At 43.9% G+C, this 23,565-nt stretch overlaps 1 protein-coding gene across 3 annotated transcripts in view; it reads left to right on the top strand.

Moving 5' to 3' along the window:
* Positions 1–23,565, top strand: part of PRICKLE2 (prickle planar cell polarity protein 2) — a 352,914-nt gene that overhangs the window by 289,024 nt on the left and 40,325 nt on the right. For all 3 annotated transcript variants that reach the window (XM_015130446.3, NM_001260650.1, XM_015130445.3), the window contains 2 exon segments: positions 3,349–3,535; positions 9,009–9,881. In XM_015130446.3, coding sequence (XP_014985932.1) covers positions 3,349–3,535; positions 9,009–9,881 — 1,060 coding nt within the window.

Raw genomic sequence — 23,565 nt, 5'->3', positions numbered from 1 at the left:
TTGATTTTTCTACAGTTTATAAAAGTTCTGAATGAAAATTCAGGAGACAGGTGGATACTTCATTTGGATATCTCTGCTCCATGCTCTAAGAAGTACCCTATTTAAGAAAGCAGGATAGAACGCAAGACCTCTGCCTTGCCTTCTTCCCCTACTAGAAGCACACACTACCGTGTAAGCTGACAGAATGGAAAACCTGGTTTAGCTTTATAAGTTGGGAGCAGAAATAAGAATGTTCTAAATCTGACCACTTTTATGGGAATAATTTGGATAAAAGTCCTAGACAGAGGATTCCTCCTGTGCAAAGGATTTTTTTTTCATCTATCTTTCCCTGTAAATAGCAGTGTGGGAGGTGAGTAACACTCCCCTTTTTCAGCCAGAGAACCTAGTGTTACATGGGCATTTCTTTCTTAGAAACTACCTACAGGGGACTCACTTTCTAGGAGGAAGCTGATCAGACTTAACTAATTTGGATTCTAACACTAATGGTGATGTTCTAGAGAGACCTTCTAGAAAGATAGCTGAAAAACTAAATTCAGGTCCAACTCTGTGGTTCTAGGACACCTTTTTACCTTCATGCCTCAGTTTCCACATCTGAAAATTGGTGCTCAGAATACAACTTTGTGTTGTCTAATGACAATTAGAATATGATTGAAGCACACACTTTGAAATTTGTTAATTGAGATATAGTTTGCATAGCATTAAGGACCCTTTTAAAGTAAATAATTCTGTAGATTTTAGTGTATTCACAAAGCTGTGCAGCCATCACTGCTGATTCCAGACCATTTTCGTCAACCAAAGAGAAACTCTGTGTCCATTAGCAGTCACTCCTCATTTCCCCTTTCCCTAGCCCCTGGCAACTATTAATCTATCTCTGTCTCTGTGGATTTACATGTTCTGGACATTTCATGTAAGTGAAATTATATGTGACCTTTCAAGTCTGGTTTCTTTCATTTAGCATGTTTCCAATGTTAATCCATATTGTAGTATATGTAAGTACTTCATTCCTTTTCATGGCTGAATAATATTCAATTGTATGAATATATCACATTTTGTCTAGCCATGTATCAGTTGATGGACTTTTAAGTTGTTTCCACTTTCTGGCTACTCTAAACAATGCTACTATGAACATTTATGTACAAGTTTTTTGTGTACATATATTTTTAGTTCTCTTGAGTGTATATCCAGGAATGGAATTGCTGGGTCATATGATAATTCTAAGTTTAATCTTTTGAGAGAATGCCAAATTGTCTTCCAAAACAAATATAACATTTTACATTCCTGCTATCAATAAATGAGGATTCCAGTTTGTCCACTTTCCCACTAATACTTGTTATTATCTGTTTTTTTTTTTTTTCATTATAGCTATCATAATGGGTATGAAGTAGTATCACATTGAGGTTTTGATTCAATTCACATTTCCCCAACAGCTAATAATGTTGAGCATCTTTTCATGTGTTTATTAGGTATTTGTCTATCTTCTTTTTCAGAGAAATGTCTGAAAAATTAATTTAAATTTTTTTGACAACCTTTTCAATTGGGTTATTTTTCTCTCTCTCTTTTTTTTTTTTTTTAAAGACAGAGTCTCACTCTGTCACCGAGGCTGGAGTGCAGTGACATGATCTTGGCTCATTGCAGCCTCCACCTCCCAGGTTCAAGCGATTCTCTTGACTGAACCTCCTGAGTAGCTGGGATTAAAGGCATGCACCACCATGCCTAACTAATTTTTGTATTTTTAGTAGAGATGGCATTTCACCATGTTGGCGAGGCTGATCTCAAACTTCTGGCCTCATGTAATCCACCCACCTCAGCCTCTCAAAGCACTGGGATTACAGGTGTGAGCCACTGTACCCGGCCTATTTTTCTCTTTATTATTGAGTTGTAAGAGTGATTTGTATATATTCTGTATACTAGTCCCTTATCAGATGATTGGCAAATATTTTCTCCCATTCTATAGCTGTATTTTCACTTACTCAATGATGTCCTTTGAAGCATAAAGTTTTTAATTTTGATGAAGTTTACTTTATTTTTTGTTGTTTATGCTTTTAGCATCATATCTAAGAAACCATTGCCTTTCAGGGTCATAAAAATTTACACCTGTGTTCTCTTCTAAGCATTTTATTGTTTTTCTGCCCCTAGCTCTTTAATCCCTTTTGAGTTAATTTTTCTGTTTTTCTTTGAGATGGAGTTTTACTCTATCACCCAGGCTGGAGTTCTGTGGTGCGATCTCGGCTCACTGCAAGCTCCACCTCCTGGGTTCACGCCATTCTCCTGCGTCAGCCTCCCAAGTAGCTGGGACTACAGGCACCTGCCACCACACCCGGCTATTTTTTTGTATTTTTAATAGAGACAGGGTTTCACCATGTTAGCCAGGATGGTCTCGATCTCCTGACCTCGTGATCCACCTGCCTCAGCCTCCCAAAATGCTGGGATTACCAGGCGTGAGTCACCACACCCAGCCTTGAGTTAATTTTTATGTATGATGTGAGGTAGGGGTTTGAATTCATTATTTTACATGAGGCTCTCCTGTTGTCCCAGCTCCATTTGTTGAGAAGACTATTCTTTTCCCCATGGAATGGTCTTGGCCCCCTTTTCAACAATTAATTGACCATATATGTATGAGTTTAAATCTGGATACCTGTTCATCTATATGCCCAGCCTTATGCCAGTGCCATGCTGGCCTCATTACTGTAGCTTTATAGTAAACTTTGAAATCTGTGCTTTGAAATGTTAAAAACTCTATATTGGGGGAAAATGCAAATGCTTGTGAGGGCCTGGCAGGTGTTGTAAATGAAGGTGACTTATTTAAGGCAATAGGGAAGGGTGAAGAATATGACAAACTGGAGAACTTGCCACTCATTAGAAAGCAGCAGCCTCTCTTTTTAGCTCTTGTTTATTATTGCCATGTAGGAATGTGCACTGAGCATTGCAAATGTTGTGTTTTCAAAAGAGAAACCAGGATTCCAAGTGTTAATATGATATTTTCTATTTAAAAAAATAATGTGTCCAGACCAATGAAGCAGATATGTATGTCCAATGTGCCTGTGAGCTGTCAGTTTTTGATCCTGCCTTATGTTCTCCAGGGTGGAACATTCCTTCTCTTATTAAATGTGGTCAAGTTAATTACCGGCTAGGCCAGAAATCATGTTTAATTATGCTTTAGGTAAATCCATATATAGGAACTGATATACATACAGAATAAACATATACATATGGATTTTTATTTAATTATTTGTGAGTGGGATCTGCTTTCTTACCCTTCTAGTTCAGGGTCCCCATAGCTTTCTTCCTTTAAAGTGTGTCCTTCTGGATGGGTCTCACATACTGACCATTTGGCTTCCTCATCTCCAGATCATCTTTGCAGATGAATGCACAGAAGCCGAGGGGCGACACTGGCACATGAAACACTTTTGCTGCTTCGAGTGTGAGACAGTGCTGGGCGGCCAGCGCTACATCATGAAGGAGGGAAGACCCTACTGTTGCCACTGCTTCGAGTCCTTGTATGCAGAATATTGTGACACCTGTGCCCAACATATAGGTGAGGCAATACTTGGCAGTTGGCTTTGTCCTTCTGTGATAAGGTCACCTTTGTTTTGGGTGTGGTTAAAATATCTTTGATTGCAAGTGATAGAAACCCAACTCATGGTAACTTAACTGAAAAAGGGAATTTCTTGATTCACAACACTAGAAAGGCCAAAGAGTATACTGGCTTCAGGTAGGGGTGGATCAAGGGTTCAGACAAAACAGATTTTTTTCTCTGTATCTCAGCTTAATTTGCCTTCTGTTAACATCATTTGAGACAAGCTATCTTCACCTAATGGTCGAGATGACTCACTAGTGATACTAGACTTAGTATTTGCATTCTCAAAAGGAGAAGAACTATGTCTCTGCCAGCTTGCAGGTCAGTTCTTCCAAATAAGAATCTTATCAGCCTTGCTTTGGTCAAGGGCCCACCTCCAAGTTGGGACTATGTGCCATACAGTCCTATAACTGAGGGTCAGGGCAGTGGGGGAAGTTCAGAAGGAAAATCTAAACAGATATCTTCCATAGCCTCCTTGGGACAAGATGGGGATTTGCAGAGGGAGGAACCAAAGTGGTCCTCTTGGTAGGAAGGGATAGTCAGGGAAATCCAGTGGCTTCTGGCAAGTATGTCTTAAAAAAATAAATAAATAAAAGCTATTCCAGCCAAATGCAAAGCAAATGAACCTCAAATAGTCCATAAACTATTAACTCCCCCAACCAGTGGCAGATTTGAGATGGTGAAAATCATTTTCCCTCTGCAAATAACCAATTTGTTCAACCCTTCGAGGCTATTCCAGATCGTACTGCATTGTGGCTTATTCATTCAAGTTGCCTTTTCTGGCACCTTGGGAAGGAGCCAACATTGGGGAGAAATAAAACATTGGCAGTGGCTGAATGTCTGTGAGATCACAGCCAGATCGTCCAGTGGCTTGTGCAATCCCAAGAAGTCTGTTTAGAAGCTGCCAGTTTCTTACCTAGAGTGAGGAGATATAGAGATAATCCATTTTGGAGCCCATTTCGCCCCACTTAAAAGGTTTTATTAGGACCACAAAAAGTGGCTTTGTCTTCCTGGCTCATAAGAAGTGATGTATTCAAATAGAAAATTAGCTAGTATTTGGAGAGTTCTGTGTACTGATAAAAACCCTGGCTTTGTGGACAAGACATCTACCGTATGCTCAACAGTGCTTTGTCATTAGGCATTCTTGTCCCATATACTCAGGCCCAGGCTTAAGCTCTGCTGTGAAGACCTTTGTCAGCAGCATTTCCTTCTGGGGGCTTGGGTGATGGCAAATTCCCCATGCCCTAACCCCTAAAATCCTCACCCCTCTCACAGCCTGTTGCCTGGACTCAGTACCCAGGAGCTTTCATGTCTCACAAGATCAAAGTGGTCAAACAGATAAACCTTCTTTTTGCTAAGAGTTAGGAAATGCAAAGATCAATTGTGACAAGTGGCAAAACGTGTGAAGAAGGGGACAGGTGGGACAGTATCATGGAAAATGGTGCAATGTCTTGACCCAGTATTGCCCAACCGAGAATTCAAGTCTGCAAGTGCACACTTGCTCAGGTGTGAGGGGCCATGTGTGCAGAATACCAGTCCATGACAACAGTACCCCTTCCCATCCATATTTCTGTTTTTTTCTGTTTCTGTCCTTGGAAGCTAAGAGCCTCTCCAGAAACTGCCGCTTAGAATTTTTGCTCAGTACTTGGCAGAGAGAAAAATCTCTCTGTTGCTGCAGCATGTACACCTCCGATGGCCCCTCGGTTTTCTTCTCTTACTGTCTCCCTTTGGCTGCCCAGCACATTACTGGAGTTCCCTCCTCCTTTCCTATTAAATCCATAAAAAGGTGTCAGTGTTTTGTCAGAAAAGGGGACCATGGTGGCCTGCAGTATTACTGCTGCTATAGTTAAAATGCTGTCCCTAATGTTTGTTTTAAATCCACTTTTCTATCAAACATAATTTTCCTGTGACAGCGAAAGAGCACACTCTCTACAGCACGCATACCTCAGTCACTGGGTGCTTTACCTCTGACCATACCGTACAAATATTCCGTATTTATACAGCCACTCAGAGCAGGCCCTGTGTCAGGCAGCCGTTGCTAGGGCAACGGTACTTTTGCCTGTGCACAGCAGAGTAAACAGTCCTATAAACAGACCGAGGCTGTGGCAGCAGTAGACACACACACCCTCCAAGAAGTGCTTAAAGGGCTTAGAGAAGGAATAAAAAAGGAACGCTTAGATGCTGAACAGCAGAGCCCTTTTCCAGATGCTTAGAGTTCAGGAGCAGTTCAGAGGACCATCTGACATCGATGTTTATCGGGGACCACGTTCTGCTGCCTGCCAGGCCGCTTTATAATATACCTCCCCTCCACTCTCCCAACCCAAGCCCATCCTTCCATGAGGCCCCCAGCCCCAGGAACTAGGCCCTTGCTGCTGCATCTGAGCATGTCTCCTTGCCAAAGCGTGGAGAAGCAGCTGGTGGCAGACGGGCCAGAGGGACTGGACTTCCTGTGTACCTCTAACAGGGAGTGGGGATCGCCGCAGCTGCTCTGGATGCTGTGCTGATTAGAGCTCACCAAAGGACTCAGGGATGCCATCATGAGCTCTCTGCACTCTAGGCATTTGAGAAAGGGAGTGAGAAGGAGGAGAAAAAGGAGGGTGGGAGAGGGGAGGAGAGACAGAGCAGCCTCATCGTTCTTTCTTGGACTGCATCTGGGCAGTGACCCTCAGCAAAGAGAGACACAGGCTTTCAGTCCTAATGCAAATAAAAGAAGACTGGTCAGTAGGCCCAGTTCTCAGCACTCCGTGCATATTCACTCAGTTACCAACTACTAGGATTATCCCCATTGTACTGAAGGGGAGACAAAAACAGAGAGATGAAGCCATTTGCCTAGGGTCGCACAGCTGGAATGCAGTAGACTCAAGATTTGAACAGCAGATGGCCTTCAGCGTCTTTACAACCAGCTGCAATGGGATGGAGCTGGGATTTGAACCAGTGTTTGTCAGGGTCCTGGAGCCTTATGCTTAACTACTACAGAGTCCTATGTCCCTGTGATGTCTGCCTCGGCTTTCTCCCAAGGGCCTGGGGAGGAAGTGTCCACAGAGCTTGGGGTTGTCTGTTTCTAGCCCCGCCCCAGCTGGTTCTTTCTCATGCTACCGGGGAGCACTGGCGCTGTAAGAGATGGAGTTGATCTGTCTCAAAAAAAGAGAGAGATGGAGTTGATTCACTTGATTCACACAGTTCCCTCTCTCCCACTTGGGGTGACCCTTGTGGCTGCTCCTATCCCTGTAAAAAAAAAAAAAAAAATCCCCTCTTAGTCTCTAACGCCAGGTTCCAAAATGAAAAGAGAACCCTGTAGTTTGGGAAAGAGCTAATAAGAGAAGAATTGCCCTCATGCCTCTCTCCCTGGGCTCCATAGACACAAAAGTGAGGGGATAGACAGCGGAGGAGAAAGACAGGCTGCTTGGGCCGGTGGCCTTTTGTTCTTGCGATTCTCTTCTTCTCCCTAATTTCATGTTCGCCACCTCTTTAGACAAGTCTCCAGAAGTTCTTCCTTGAAAGTCCAGGCTCAGGAACTCTCAGCCAGTGAAGACGAAGGTCACGTTAGTCCTTGTTTCTGGGAAGCCGTGTATCATTATGTATCAGGAGACTGCAAGGGTCCTGGTCCACCCTACAGTCATAGCTTGAGGCTGTGTTCCCAGCAGGCTGTCCCCACAGGAAGGGGCCCCAGCAGTGATCAGCTTCCATTCTGCCAGTTTAACAACTGCTATAAAAAACGCCTGCTGTGTGACTGCCTTAGCAAAAGTCCTGCCTTAGAAAAAGCAATGATAGGTGTTGGCTTAGTGCAGGTCCCTTGCCCACCCCTGAATCAGTCCCTGGGTGCCAGGAGAGCAGATTTTTTTTTTGCTGGCCTATGTTGGGCCCCAGGTCAGCTTTTGCCCCACCCAAAGCTCACGGCCTGAAGATGGCAGGAAATGGTGTCCCACAGGGAGATGAAGTCCTATAGCCAGAAGAGGGCAGAGATGATGAGAAGGCAGAACACCCAGGGCTGTGGGAGGCTCCCTTAGTAAGCAGTGTGACCAGGCTGTATAAACCTGACACAGTCCTGTCACAGGGAGGAACTGTACCTCTTCCTTTCCTGATGAAATTAAGCAAAGGGTACGCATGCTCCCACAGGGGCAATAGCTTTGGCAATACCATGTCTAGGTTTTTCTTCACCAAAAGCAGATTTTTCCTTAACAAGAGTTGAAATCCACATTTTTATTTCCCACTAAGTCCGTTGAGACTGCTTTAACAGAAGAGCACAGACTGGGTGGCTCCTGAGTAACAGAAATGCATTGCTGACAGTCCTGAGGGCTGGGAAGTTCAAACTCAAGACACCAGCAAATGCAGTGTCTACTGAGGACCTATTTTCTGTTTCCTGGATGATGCCTTCTGGCAGAGTCCTCATACGGTGGAAGGGGCAAACGAGCTCCCTTAGGCTTCTTTTATAAGGGCACTAATCTCATTCATGAGGTCTCTACTCTCATGAGCTAGTGACCTCCCAAAAAGCCCCATCTCCTAAAGCCATCACTTTAGGATTTAGGATTTCAACTTAGGAGTTTTGGAGAAAACATTCACCATAGCATCCACTGAGTTGCTGCTGTGACTTACCCATCGGAAGAGCATATGCTAGTAATGGGATTCACTCAATCTATCTATACACAAAAAGCCCTGTCATACACCAGCCATGTTCCAGGTCCTGGAGATGCTGTTGAAACTTAATGAGTCTGTCCTCATAGAGCTTCACTTTTAGCAGGGGAGAGAAATAATAAACAGATGCATATATAGACTGTTGCAATGTAAAGTGGTATTAATGCTATCAAGAAAACTCCAGCAGGTAAGTATGGAGAGCAATGGAAAATCACTATTAGTGTGGACAGGAAGACTTCTCAGAGGAGTTGGCTTTTGAGCAGATGCCTACCTAGAGTGAAGGAGATAGTATCAATATCATGGTTGAGAATAAAGCTTCCTGGATACAGATCTTGTCTCTGGTTCCTAGTTATGTTACCCTACACAAGTTACTTAGCCTCATCTGCCTCTATTTTCTCATGTGAAAACTGCAAATAATATTAGAAAGCTAGCTCAAGGAGTTGAGTGATTAAATGAGTTTACATATATAAAGCTGTTAAAGCAGGGCATGATCATATGTTAGTATTACTATCGCTATTTGTCAGGGAGAAATGTGTCCCAGGCAGAAGGATCCATAGACAAGTCATTTTAACCTCGAGTCTTTGTGCTTGGAGCAAATGAGTTAAGGTGCATACTGGTACAACAAGGAGTTCTCGTAATAGGACATGAATACCATTTACATAGGAGTCTGATTGTTGATTTATTAATTTATTCTTCCGCACCTGGAATCCTGAGACAAACCAAGGTGCAGTGTGTTTCATGTCCCAGTGCAGGGCTCTGAGCAGCTCATCAGCCTCTCCAATGTCTCTCATTATTTTAGGTATTGACCAAGGTCAAATGACCTATGATGGTCAACATTGGCATGCCACCGAGACCTGTTTCTGCTGTGCTCACTGCAAGAAATCCCTCCTGGGGCGGCCATTCCTTCCGAAGCAGGGCCAGATATTCTGCTCACGGGCCTGCAGTGCTGGGGAAGACCCCAATGGTTCTGACTCCTCCGATTCCGCCTTCCAGAACGCCAGGGCCAAGGAGTCCCGGCGCAGTGCCAAAATTGGCAAGAACAAGGGCAAGACGGAGGAGCCCATGCTGAACCAGCACAGCCAGCTGCAAGTGAGTTCCAACCGGCTGTCAGCCGATGTAGATCCCCTGTCACTGCAAATGGACATGCTCAGCCTGTCCAGCCAGACGCCCAGTCTTAACCGGGACCCCATCTGGAGGAGCCGGGAAGAGCCCTACCATTATGGGAACAAGATGGAGCAGAATCAGTCCCAGAGCCCTCTGCAGCTCCTCAGCCAGTGCAACATCAGAACTTCCTACAGTCCAGGAGGGCAAGGGGCTGGGGCCCAGCCTGAAATGTGGGGCAAGCACTTCAGCAACCCCAAAAGGAGCTCGTCACTGGCCATGACAGGACATGCTGGCAGCTTCATCAAAGAATGCCGAGAAGACTATTACCCAGGGAGGCTGAGATCTCAGGAGAGCTACAGTGATATGTCTAGTCAGAGTTTCAGTGAGACCCGAGGCAGCATCCAAGTCCCCAAATATGAGGAGGAAGAGGAGGAGGAAGGGGGCATGTCCACTCAGCAGTGTCGGACCCGTCATCCAATCAGTTCCCTGAAATACACAGAGGACATGACGCCCACAGAGCAGACCCCTCGTGGCTCCATGGAATCCCTGGCTCTGTCTAATGCAACAGGTAGGTTCTGTTCACCTCGAAAACAGATAGCAAGGGTTAATCTCTGGGTGACTGGATGCTGGTCCTCAGAATTTTTTTTTTTTTTTTTGAAATGGAATCTCACTCTGTTGCCCAGGCTGGAGTGCAGTGGTGCAATCTTGGCTCACTGTAAGCTCCGCCTCCTGCGTTCATGCCATTCTCCTTCCTCAGCCTCCCAAGTAGCTGGGACTACAGGCTCCCGCCACCATGCCTGGCTAATTTTTTGCATTTTTAGTAGACTTGGGGTTTCACCATGTTAGCCAGGATGGTCTCGATCTCCTGACCTCATGATCCACCCGCCTCGGCCTCCCAAAGTGCTGGGATAACAGGCATGAGCCACCATGCCCGGCCTGGTCCTCAGGATTTTAATGTTGTTTCTGCCATGTGCCCTCTTCCAATCGGCTGCTGAGGAAGGTAAACCCAAGCTTGGGATGGCTTCTGTCTTTGATGGGCTTCCCTGTAAACAAAACCTGAGACAGGTCCAGATGCCTGTGATGTATTGAGGGAGTGCTCCCAGCAGAAGGAGGGTGAGAGGAGGAGGACAGGGCACGGGGAGGAGCCAAGTGAGAAACAGTGTCTCCACTGGCATCTGGCTTCTGCCTGATCCCACAGGGGACTCTGATAGATGAGTTGCACTATAGAGCCAATTGCTTCTTGTGACAAAGGGGCTGATGTTTTGTACCATCATGTCAGTTGGTCATCAGCTTTGGGCTGCTGAGGAGTAACAAGGGGATGAGACTGTGGATGTGGGCTTGGGGCAAGGCAGCTCCTGTTGGCCAAAGGCAGCATTAAAGAAAGAGAATGCTAGGGTTTGAATGTTTTCCCCAAAATTCCTAAGTTAAGATCCTAAATCCCAAGGTGATGGCATTAGGAGATGGGGCCTTTTGGGAGACGACTATGTTGTGAAAGTGGAGACCTCATACATGGGATTAATGCCCTTATAAAAGAGGCCCAAGGGAACTTGTTTGCCCCTCATACCATGTGAAGGTGGAGAAGGTGTAGCTGTGAGCTGATGGTAGTACGCAGAGCACCTGGAGCCCAGTTGCCCCAACCTGGTGCTGCTTGGGGCACCAAAGTATCCATGACAGCTTCTGAGACGGTTCTGAACCTATTGCATATATATTACATATATGCAATACATATATTACATATATGCAATATATAATTAATATATATAATAAAATATACACAAGTATATTTTTTATATATATATAAAAATTAGCTGGACTTGGTGGCACATGATCATAGTCCCAGCTACTTAGGAGACTAAAGCAGGAGGATCACTTGAGCCCAGGAAGTTGAGGCTGCACTAAGCAATGATCCCACCTCTGCACTCCAGCCTGGGCAGCAGAGTGACAACCTGACTCTAAAAAAAATTTTTTTAATATTATTTATTTAATATTTTAAATATTATTTTTAAAATATTTTTAAATGTGGGAAAAAAATAGTACTGTAGATTTTCTCTGTGATGGTGCTACTTAAAGCAGAATCTGAGGATAACACTCGCTGAGAACTATCACCCATCAGCAGCGAGATTAGTACTGAAACTAAAAGTGTTTAGAAACTCTTACAGCAGTTCGATGTTGTGGTGACATCCAAGTGCGTATTCAGCAGGCTTGTCTTATTGATGAGGGTATAGACCAATCAGGGTGTTATAGAACTCACATACTGAGCTCTTTGTGCTTTGTGCTGTGTCTCAGACATGCTCATCAGGGCCATATGTCAGTCCACAAGGGATTGAAAATAAAACGAAACTGGTCCTTCACCACTGACAGCTTGAGAAGAGTAGTGCTCCAAGATGCTCTAAGTATATCTGCCCCTTTGTGGGCAAGGTACCAGAGGAGGGAGACATACGTTTGCCCCTTACAGCAAGGATTCCGTAGTCGATGGTGTCTGGATAGAGACTGTGATAATGTTAACCCCATTTGAAGGGGACGACCACTGCTCAGCTCCAGCTGCTTGTTGCCATGTGCTGGGATATTTATGTATCCACCTAACCCTTATATAGCTCTTGCAATGTGTCAAACATTGTTCTAAGCACGTTATAAATATTAGCTTGCTTAATTATATTGTCATAACACTGTGAGGGAGGAATATTGTTATGATTCTCATTTCAGAGTTGAAGAAACTGAGAAATGGAGAGATTGAGGGACTCATCCAAAGTCACTCAGCTTGTAGAGCAGGGATTTGAACCTGTGCATATGATTCCAGAACCTTGCTCTTAATCACACCAGGCTGCCAATCTAATATGAGCCCCATCCTGTCAGATCTTCCAGTTTTTCCTGAGAAGTTAAAATGTGGACTTTTTAAAATATGAAATCTATTTCAACTCTGCTGGACAAACAAAACGAGGTTCTGAATTGTAGCTTGTCCATGCAGTGGGTTTTACTTTCTATCCTCCTCAAATATGTCCACATCTGTGTTCCTATTTGTCCCAGAACAAAGAGTAGATATCCTCATCCCCATGTTTCAGATGGAAAAAAAAAAAAAAATGAGGCCTTGGTGACTAAGCGCCTTGCCTCATGTCTTAGAAGTGAGCAATTAGCGCAGAGTGATGACTGCCTGGCTTCCAGCCCAGGTTATGTTATTCTCAAAAGATTTATGTGCTATAATTATTTAAGAGGACAGCAGATAAATATATACTTCAGCCTCTGAAGCAGAGTTTCTGAAAGCTAGACCACCTGCCTTAGAATCATGGGGGTGCTTGATTCAAACATAGGCTCCTGGGCCTCCCCCTAACTCCTTGCATCAGAACTCTACAGAGGTGGGGCCCAGGAATCTGCATGTTAAGCAGATCTCTGCTGAGGCTGATGTGCACCATTGTCTGAGGGGAGATGTGCCTGGGTTTGTCTGCTCTGACTGTATCATCCTCACCTTGTGGCTCATGAGGAAATCAGTAGGGCTAGAGGTTGAAGAATGTTGGAAAGAGCAAGTGAGGAAGACACTCAGTTTCCATTCCTAAGGAGGGAGTGGACGCGGTTTCCATTCCTAAAGAAGACATCAAGGGAGATTAACTCTCGTGATTTTCTAGGATCCTTGGGCAAAGCAACTAATGCCCATTTGCCTTAGATTTTTAGGAAGCAACCCTGACCATATCTGATAAAACTGAGGGAAAAAAACTCCTGAGATCAACACTGTCTAATATGGCAGCCATATGGGGCTGTGGAAATTTAAATGAATTAAAATTAAATGAAATTAAAATTTCAGGCCATTAGTTGCACTAGACACACTTTAAGTACTCAACAGCAATGGCCTGAAGTTTAAATTTTATTTAATTTTAATTCATTTAAATTTCAGTAGCCTCCTGTGGCTAGTGGTGACCCTGCTAGAAGGTGCAGATGACAGGGTGAACTGATAAGATGGGCACGATATTAAACCATCATTAGTCTCTGAAGTTCTTACAGGAGCCCTGATTTTTTGTCTTTCTAATTAATTAATGGTTAGGATTACCAGTTCTGGAGTCACACTTGCTGGGATGAGATCAAACCTTCATCATTTAGGAGTTGTGTGGCCTTGAACAAGTCACTTAAACTCTGCAAAACTCAATTTCCTCATCCATGGAATTTTGTGAACAAATGGATAAAGGTGTTCCGATTTCCTTTGTATAGCTTTGGTGAGCGTTAAATGATAAATGCATTTAAAATCATTAATATAGTCTTTGACACATATGACCTTCTATAATGGTTACCTGCTACTTTTTATTAATTCTTTCTCCTCCCAAACACACTGATTCATAGTTTCGGCCCCTAAGCCTGTTGTGGCTACTAACTTCTCCCACCATCCACCAGCTGTGCAGGTTTGCATTTTAGATTTGAAAATACTCCTGCATGGGCGAGGCGTAGTGGCTCACACCTGTAATCCCAACACTTTGGGAGGCCAAGGCAGGCGGATCACTTGAGGCCAGAAGTTAAAGACCAGCCTCGCCAACATGGCAAAACCCCGTCTCTACTAAAAATACAAAAATTAGCCAGGCATGGTGGTGGATGTTTGTAGTTGTAGTTCCAGCTTCTTGGGAGGCTGAGGCACAAGAATCACTTGAACCCAGGAGGCGGAAGTTTCAGTGAGCCAGGATCACACCACTGCACTCCAGCCTTTTGACAGAGCAAGAATTTGTCAAAAAAAAAAAAAAAAAAAAAAAAGGAAAATACTCCTGCAGGCTTATTTTTTTCCTAACCAGCTTGAGAAAACCATGAAAAACAGGGAATTAAAGAAAGTGTGTTCTGTGGTTCTGTCAGATACGACAGTGTCGAAGAAAGATGGTGGCTAATATTCTAAGCACAGCTTCATCATTCCTCATTGGAGCAGACCCTAAATAGCCTTTCACATCCTACACTGCACACACATACACCAAGGAATAGACTTGGAAAGTTGGTGTTTTTGCTGCTGTCCCTCACTGTTAACATTTGAATTTTGCTAGAAAATTCAGTAGTTTTTTTTTTAATAGCATTCTAAACTATCTGCATATATTTAAATCCTAGAATCACAGTCTGAATACCAGGTACGTGCCATAAAAAGCTTAGTGAAAGCACTTTGATCTTTCAGATAAAGCTAGATTTCAAGATGATGGATTCTTTTTTCTTCCATGGTCAGTAACTTATATTATTGAATAAGTCTGTAGTGTTTAATCTGGCATGAAGTGTGATCTTTCTGTGGGCAGCATTTTTCCTCAGAACAGATCTGAAAAAACGGATAGCTCCAGTGGCTTGTCAGCCTCAGATCTGGGCTTTGGCCCCTCCCAATGTGTCTAGAACTGGGAGTGTACAGTCCCTTCTCCTTGGAAAACACAATTCATCCCTTATGCTCACACAGAGTGAGTCAGGCAGGCACAGCCACCATTTATACCACCGCAATGCAGGAGCCTTGCAGAAGCGCTTTAACTTTGCCAGTCCCTAAACATGCCTCTAAAGCAGCTTGCAGCCTGTGTAATCATAGCATTGAAGTAGAAATAATAACAACATCAAGAACAACTAACATTGAGTGTTTATATGGACTGGAATTTTTCTAAGCACTTTCCATAAACTAAACTCACTCAATCCTCACAAGAACCCTATGAGGCAGACACAGTTGTTACTCCATTTTACAAATGGTATACATAAGACACTGAGAGGCTGAGTAGCCCAAGGCCACATTGCTTGGAAGTAGAAGAGCAAGATTTAAACTTGGGCCTTCTAGCTCCAGAGCTTGTGCCCTTCAACACTATGCTACAGCCGATGTGAATGACCATGGTAAATGTACTGCTGCTGCTGATGTTGATTGTAACCAATGATAATCATAATAGACCAGTGGCTATGACCTGACATGCTAATGGCTTCATGTAGAATGCCTCTTTAAATGCTGTAAGATAAATCTGATCATTATACCTATTTTATAGATGGGTACACTAAGGTTCATAGAAGTAACCTTTTTATAGTCACCACAGATGGCCAGGACTTGATGGCCAGGACTTGATCCCAGGTGTGATCTACTGCAAAGCCATGCACTTAACTTGCCTGATATTCCTCACAAGAAGGGTCATAATCACAGTCAGAAGATTTACACAGTGGCTTTAGCTGAAGGGATAGGCATATTCTCTCCTGTGGCAGCTGGCTTGTTGATTTGTCTGTTTGACTCTGACAATGCTAAAGAGAAGCATGAGAGCACAGCTGTGAATGACAGAAGTCAGAGGTGGCAGTCCAAGATGATGTGCCAAGGTCAGAGGTAGGAAAGACAAGGCAGACAAGCAGAGATGGTCTAGGGGCTGGTGCCTGGGCAAGAGACACCAAGGGCAGAGCGGGGGACAAAGGCATTCGTTGCAAATTAGAGGTCAGGGCTCAAGTCACACAATGGGACCAGGTGTATACTGGAGCTGGAATTGGAACTGGCTGCCTTAGGCACAGGCCACACCACAGGACAACCAGAAACTGTGAGCTGGTCCCTGGTGAAGGATGCTGGTGTGGAATGACAAGGCTGGGAACTTGACCATTCCTTGAGGATCAGCCACATTCTGTCAGGGGTGGTTGGTCATAGAGAGCTGGGTCCTATAGGAAGTACCTCCACGTAAGGATGGGAGTGAGGGAAGGGGAAAGAACATTTCTGTTTGTTTTTTGATTCACTCAGCAAATATGATATGAGTACGTACCCTGTGAGTTACAGCAGAATAGTATGAGAGTATGGGCTGTAGACCAGTATGCCAGAGCTGGAAACTGGACTTCTAGTTTAATAGCTCTGTGACCTTGGGCAACTGATTGATCTATTCTGCACCTCACTATCCTCATCTTTGAAATGGAATGACCCTACTTTTCAGGGTTGTAATGTGAATTAAATGAGTGAGTTCACATTAAGAATTTAGAACAGTGTCTAACACCCTGTAAGTGCTCATTGAATACTGGTTGTATTAGTATTTGTAGGTGCTACTTTTGCAAGGTGCTGGGAATGTAGTGCTGAGCTGAATTGGACATGGGCCTTGCCCTCTTGTACCTCACAGTCTAGTGAAGTTGATAGACAGTAACCATCCAATTTTATGATGTAAGTAAGTGTGAGGCTGCAAGGGCTTACAAAGAGGGATGTGGCTGAGTCAAAAGACATCCTGAAAAAGTGGTGCTTCAGGGATAAGGGAAGGGGCATTCCAGGTAGCAGGAGCAGCATGTGCAAAGGCCCTGTGGTAGGAATATATAAAGAGTTGACAGAAGGTCCCATGGCTGGGTGAGCACATAGAGTAATAAGACTGGGAAGGAAAGCAAGGGCCAGATGGTGCAGAACCATTTAGGGTTATATTAAGGGTATAGGCCTTTCTAATAAGGGCAATGGAAAGCCCTTAAAATGTCAGGCCCTGCAGTGAGGGAGGTGACATGATCCAATTTGCATTTTGAAAAGATGGCTTCAGCTGCTGTGTGGGGAATTGATTGGAAAAGGGCAACTGCTGATGCAGAGAGACCTGTTAGGAGGCAATTTGGGGCTTTGTAGCCCAGGCTAGAGGTGAAGGTTAATGGCAAAGTCCAAAATAAGAGGATGGATAGACAGTGACTTAGGAGAGGAAATTGGCAGAGGTTTACAGTGTCCCAAGGGGAGTGGGTCCTGGGAGACAGAAGAAAATAGATATGAAAAAATTAGCAATAGATAAAGGTTTGCCTACTCTGTGATTTTTTACTCAGGCCAGCATCAACTACAAGCACATGTGTTATTGGCCTGAATAATTGGAGACACGGAGCAGGAATCTGAAAGGGTTTCCTGCCTTCTTTGATCAGTGTTGCATTGTTTTGTCAAGGCCATGCCATTTACACACCTCATCTACACACCTTGGCAAGGGAACCTTAGTTGTGCAATACCACAAGGTAACAAGGTAATTTTTCACCGTTGCTGGTAAACTGAGAAAGAACCAGAAAACAACAACATGAGGATATAAAGCAACAACTGGAACCACTGAGTTTACCAAGAATGTCTGAAATGTTTTTCAATCCTTGTAATGCAAAACGTTTCTATATTTAATTTAAGGAAGGGACAGGTCTACTATTCTTCTGCATAACTTGGATAACCATACTCTAACCCAATTTCTTTATTTAAATAATTGAGTAAAACCTCCTAGCTGGCCGGCACCCATTACTTGATGGGCCACACCTCAGATGTGCTCATGAATTGTGTGGCCCAGATCTTTTTGTTCATTCCCGTCACTGGGGAAGATGTGTGGTCCAGTCTGGAATCACAGATTTTAAAACCTAGAGCTCACCTGGAGTCCTATCCATTGACTGGAGGGCCAGCCTAGGATACACTTGGGAAATGCATAGAGATTGCCTTTGTTCATTAGTATTGCAGAACTCTTTTGTTTGGAAGTGTCAGAATTCTAACTCCAATGGGTGTAAACAAACATTTTTTGATCAAGTAACTTCAAACTTCACAGATCTTTAGTTCCAGGGGCCCAAATGATGTCATCAGGAATTGGTTTCTTTCTGTCTCTCAGTTCTTTTTCCCTGTACACTGGTTTCATTCTCAGGCAGCCTCTTCCCAGGGATAGCCAGGATGGCTGTCAGTCACTGCAGGCCAACGTCCATCAGCATCAGGTGAAGGGGAAAAAGAATTGATCTCCCTAGTAGTGTCACCAAGAGTACCAGAATTGAGTCTCATTTGCCTGACTTTGGGCATCCAACAATTCTTAAACAAACCACTGTGGCCAGGAGAATGATAGCTCCGACAGGTCAGGCCTGAGTCTTGTCCCATCCCAGGAATGAGGCAATGAGGTCAAACCCATCAAAACTTCAGGACTGACAATGGAGAAGGAAGATGTTCAAAGGGAAATCAAGGTCATGTTTTCAAAGGAAGAGGGATTACACTGCAAGGAGGTGAAACCACAGGCATCTGTTCCTGCACCATAGGTATCCCATCCATCCAGGACTGACATTTTTATCTGATCCCTTCCTCTAAAAGCCCCACCATATTTGAATTTAACATCAAACACCCATTATGTATGTTAGCTATGGTTTTCTGGAGACAAAGCTCTGGTCTTTGGGGTGTGGCCTGTGGTGATTTTAATATAGGGGTTTCAGGCTATGAGGAGATATTTTGAAGGGAGAGATTGGATGGAGCCCAGCCTTCTCACTCAATGTTTAGTACATCCTAAGGAGCACCTTCTGACTGGTCCCATGGATTCCCAAGGAAGCTGTGCCCTGTTGTTGGCATTTCATCTGAACATCACCCCTAGCTCACAGACCAGGGGCCAGAAGAAAACCAGCAGAGTGAAAGTCCCAGGAGAATCTGTCACTCCTTTCTTTTTTCGCTTTGCTTTTCTGGCATGTGGGAAGCCGAGGACAATGTCAGAGCAAGGTGGGAGAACAGGGGATCAGTGGGCAGTTGGAAGAGAGCTCAGCCCAGAGCAGGCCATATAGCCCTGCTACAATGTTGTAGTCTCACTGACATTTTCTGGGCCCAGAGAAATTTTTCCAGTGTCCTGGTTTTTGATAACTGTTTGAAAGGCTTATTTATAACCTCCTTGGGCTTGAGCAGTCATCTATACCCAAGTCAGTAACCATGGCTGCTGACAGGCAGAAAAGATTGCTGATTTTATTCACTTTATTACTGAAAAGGCAACACTGGAAAATAGGTCCAGGGTGGAGGCCAGCAGTGGTGGGGTTGGGGCATGGTGTGTCGTGATGGGTTCCTCAGACTGGTGCAAGATTTTATACAGTGAATTTCTTTAAGAATGTATGAACATTTCTCTTGGAACTTTTGAATTTATTAATCTCATAAAGGGAAATGAGAAAGCTCTATCCACTTGGAAATGGCTTTAAAACTCAAGCCATTTATTTTTTAAAATATGGAGAGTAAGGAAAACACAGAAAAGAAAAATTCTGGAAAAAGCTAGAAATAGAGAAAATATCCCCCAAATCTCACCACTTGACCAGTGTTCATATTTTCATGAATTTTCAAGTTTCTTCCCTATGTATTAGTTCATTATTTTTCTCTAACTTGGTTGTAAACATAGTGAATAGTTTGTGGCCTGCATTTCTTCATTTGCATTCTGTCTTTAGCTTATTTTGTGGCTTTTGGAACCATCATTTTTAATGACTGCCTTAATATTCAATTGAATGGGTGTTACCACACCTCCAGAATTGGACATATAGGCAGTTTTTTTTTAAATGATCTGTATTTAAATCCTGATTTCCTTTGTCTGCCATCAACAAAATATACTGTTTTGACCTCTTTTTTTATAAACATAACCCTTCTAAATATCTTGTCTCACGGCTAGATCCTTGACCTTCCTACCTGGCCACTTGGCAAAACTTCTTTAGCATCTCCCTCCCACAGTGTTCTAGTGGTCATATGAGACTTAGGAGCGATTCTGCACCGACCATCACCTCCCCTCCTCTGTCTGTAAGTAAAGTGCCTCCCAGAGCAGCGGAAAACTAACATAACTAAAACCCCACTTCCTAGTACAAGCAGCCTGAAGCTAGCTTTGGGGAGTCTTATTTCTCCATGTAAACAGTAAACTATCCACTCCATCAATCTGAGTATTCCAGGGATCACCTACACTACGTTCATCCAGGATGCTTGTCAATCATGCACATTCTTGGGCCACATTCCACACCCACAAACAGAATCTCTCAGGGCTCAGACTTAGCAATCAACATTTCAAACACATGTCCCCAGAAAACTCATAGGTTCACTAAGTTTAAGGACCCCTAAGCTAAGGAAACCCAGACTCCTCATCTTATATCTGGGTGAGGTACCATACTCATGAGCTCTCCTGTAGTTAGAACTTGTATCTGTCCTACACTGCCTCTTCTCAGCCCTGAGTCTAGCCTCCTGCTGAGACAAAAGAAAAAGTAGATTATATCTCCTCTGAAAATTTCTGAAGATATCCCTGACATCAAATCACTCTTGGTATAGTAAATAGCACCTTAGTGAGTTAAGAGCACATTATCTGAAGCATATGGATGATACGTGTCTTAATTGCATAGTATGAATTAAGTAGGAAAGAGGGTATTACTTGCCAAGAGCATTTGGTGGTTTTGGAATCATCACTGAATGCATCAGAAAAGGTGGACAACAAAACACTCTAATCTTGAAATAGGACCTGTTTCCACTCTGGAATCAATGTGAAAATCAAAAGGTCATGAGCCCAAAGTTGCATAAAATTTCAACGTAGCTTGGTTTGTTGTGTGTTTGATTGTTTAACCTAGAATAGTTTCCACCAATAAGTTTCACTCTCCCCAGTTTTCTACCAGCATTACCTTGAGCACCCAGATAGCTCTGTGTGTGTGTGTGTGTATATATGTGTGTGTTTGTGTGTGTGTGTGTGATCTGTGATCATTCCCGGTCCTGTTCTGCCAGGAATCTCCTTCAGCCTGCCCACCCCAAATCAAAATCAGACCATGACACATCTCTGAGAGGCAGCTATCACAAATCAGGCTGAGCAAACAGTCAGGGCACCATTTAGAAGATAAAGTCTGGGTCTTCCACTTCAAAGTCACTAAGAAAACACCTAGTGTTTTCCTTGGTGCAAAAACTTTTAATGGCTTAAAAATGTCATCCAGAATTCCCCCATCCATTTAGCTCAAGCAGGCATATTTCTCCCATTCTTTCTCTCCTAGAAAATTGCCTTTCTCAACTCTTTGTTACCCAAGGATTATAGTGCTCTGCTTTGCAGATTATTCAGACCCTGTCTCCTCTTTTCTCTCTTATTTTTCCTATGCACAAGGAATAGAGGAAGATACTCATTCGTTTTGCTTCTTGCCCAGCAGAGTAGAGACTGTACCTCTGTGCATTTCTGTTCTCTGGGCCTTTACTTGGAATAAATCCTTGACTCTCATCTGTGCTAAGTCTGAGGGATTCTTGTGTATTCTTGCTTCTTCAAGTCATTTATCCAACCCACTCAAATCTGCCCCCCTGCCCCGAGGGTGTTATCAGTCCAAGGACACCTGCAGGGATTTGTTTCTGATTCTGACACTGTGCTTTTGGTGACAGCATCCCTGGCAGTGACTCTACTGCCTAGCAGTGAGCAGCTCATACCTTGCTAGGGTTTCTCATCCTGGCAGCAGCAGACTTCCCAATGGCTGCCTTTGAAATCAAATGTGCCAATTTTAAAAGGCAGAAAAGTCCAGTTCAGTCTTTACTTTGGGGAGCAGATTGAGCTCATAGCTGGAAATGAGAGAGGAGAGGAAACAGACTAGAATAACTCACCCTTTTTCTTTCTTTATGCTTGAATAATGGATCCTAGGTAAAAAGATGAGGGGGGAAATTCCCTTTGCCTAAAGTACACACACATACACAAACACTACTCCAGGGGAAACAGAGTAGTCTATCTAGATGGATGATTCTCAAAAGAGATGGGTGGGGGTGGTTACTAGGGGTGGTGATTTTTCCCACCCAGGGAACACTTCGAAGTTTGGAGACATTTTTGGTTGTAATAACTGGGGGGCAGGACACTGCAGGCTTCTAGTAGGTAGAGATCAGGGTGCCACTAAACCTCCTACAGTGCACAAAACGTCATCCCCCTACACTCCGTCAACAAAGAATTAGGCAGCTCCATAAGCCAGCAGTGCCAAGACTGAGAAAGCCTGGCTTAGACACAGGGAATTCCACTGGAAATCATTAGTCCCAATCGAAGTCATTCTGCACCACATCTGAGGAAAGTATGATGTTACAGGAAGGGACCTCCTCAGCTAGGTGCTTCGGAAGCCACACCTGCAGCTGAAAGAGGTTTTTTTGCTTCTTGCTCTGACCCTAGCTGCAACACACATTCATGCTTAGTGCCTAAGGGCCCAGTTGACCTGGTTGAAATCGTACCACCTCTCTAGCTGTGTGACTCAGGCAAGTGGCTTAAATCTCTCAATCCCTCAGCTTCCTGAGTAAATGTAATGTCTGCTGCAGTGGGGCTGCTGGGTGGTGTGGGGTGACATGTGTGGAGCACTTCACCGCCTGCCCGGTATGTGGAAAATTCATTATTTGAGAGTAACTATTACTTGTATTATTTGGTACCATGACCTCCTGCCATCTTCCTCTTAACTCTGTCTCGGCCCACTGCTCACTTAACAGGGAGAAGGAAGATTGACCACAACTCAGGAATCATTCTAATAGAAGGGGATAGAAGGCAAAAACCAGCCTCAATGGATGAGTGTGAGATTTGGCAATTCTGTACATGTTAATGATCCAGACTCACATTGACACCCATAACTGGGGAGCACTTTGCTTGCATTTCTAGGAATGCTTGCAGCCAGGAAGATGAGCCTTGTCTCCTTGAATCTGATTTCCAGCCTTGTCTGAGTCAAAAGAGGCTACGAGAATCTGTGGCCTAATTATGCCCATGTAACACCTATTAATGCTAATAGAGCCCAGCCTTCACATGTGAGAAAGTAGACTGTCAGCTCACAGAGCTCAGCCTTCCTGCAGGATCCCCCTGGCCCCCCACCCCAGTATCAATTAACTTCACAGAGAATTCCCATTTGCCACAGCTTAAAGGAGTTAATTTGTTCTTTGAGTCTGTGGATGAGAAACAGGCCCAGCTTTGGTCCCTAAGTGAGGAAGACAATGAGGAGAGTACAACAGTGGAAGTTTTCCACTGAGATCATTATCAGCTCCTGGAACAAGCCCAGCCAGGCCCTTGGCTGCAGATCTGTTTCAAACTCTGGCTCCCCTCCCAGGAAAAAAATTCGAACCTGGCCTAAGCTTCCCATCAAGCTCCCCTTTATACAACCCAAGGCTCAGCATCCCTGAGTGAACCATGAGCCGTACATGTCCAGGTCCTCTGTCACCCATTGTGCCTCTCTTTCTACTCAGGAGTTAGGACTACCTAAGAAGCAGGTGGCTTCCTCTGTCACTTTCTGCCTTCTGAAGCTGTTTAATATAGGGGCACGTTAGGGTAGGGGAATCTGAATGACACACCTTTATCTGGCAATACTGGATGAAGCACATCAAATCAGAGGACATCTTTTATTCCAGTTTCCTCTGAGCCCAGGGACTGCTGCAAAAGAAGAATTTTAAATCCTCTTAGTGAGTTCATAAAGCACCATTTCCATTCCCACTCCTACCCCTATTGTCTTCCAGAGATGAACTCAAAGTCTTCCTGGAAACATGCAGTTGTAAACATCATTTAGTCTGAACTCAGCCCCTAATATTGTGTACCTCAATTACTGAAACTGTGTAAGATGCCACATCCTCCCATACGGCATCTGTCCAAAATATATCTCTAATGTACTGG

The sequence above is a fragment of the Macaca mulatta genome, chromosome 2, assembly GCF_049350105.2.
Source record: "Macaca mulatta isolate MMU2019108-1 chromosome 2, T2T-MMU8v2.0, whole genome shotgun sequence".
In the NCBI taxonomy this organism is placed as follows: domain Eukaryota; kingdom Metazoa; phylum Chordata; class Mammalia; order Primates; family Cercopithecidae; genus Macaca; species Macaca mulatta.
Note: the sequence above shows the minus strand (reverse complement) of the source record. Positions and strands in the feature narration are given on the sequence as shown.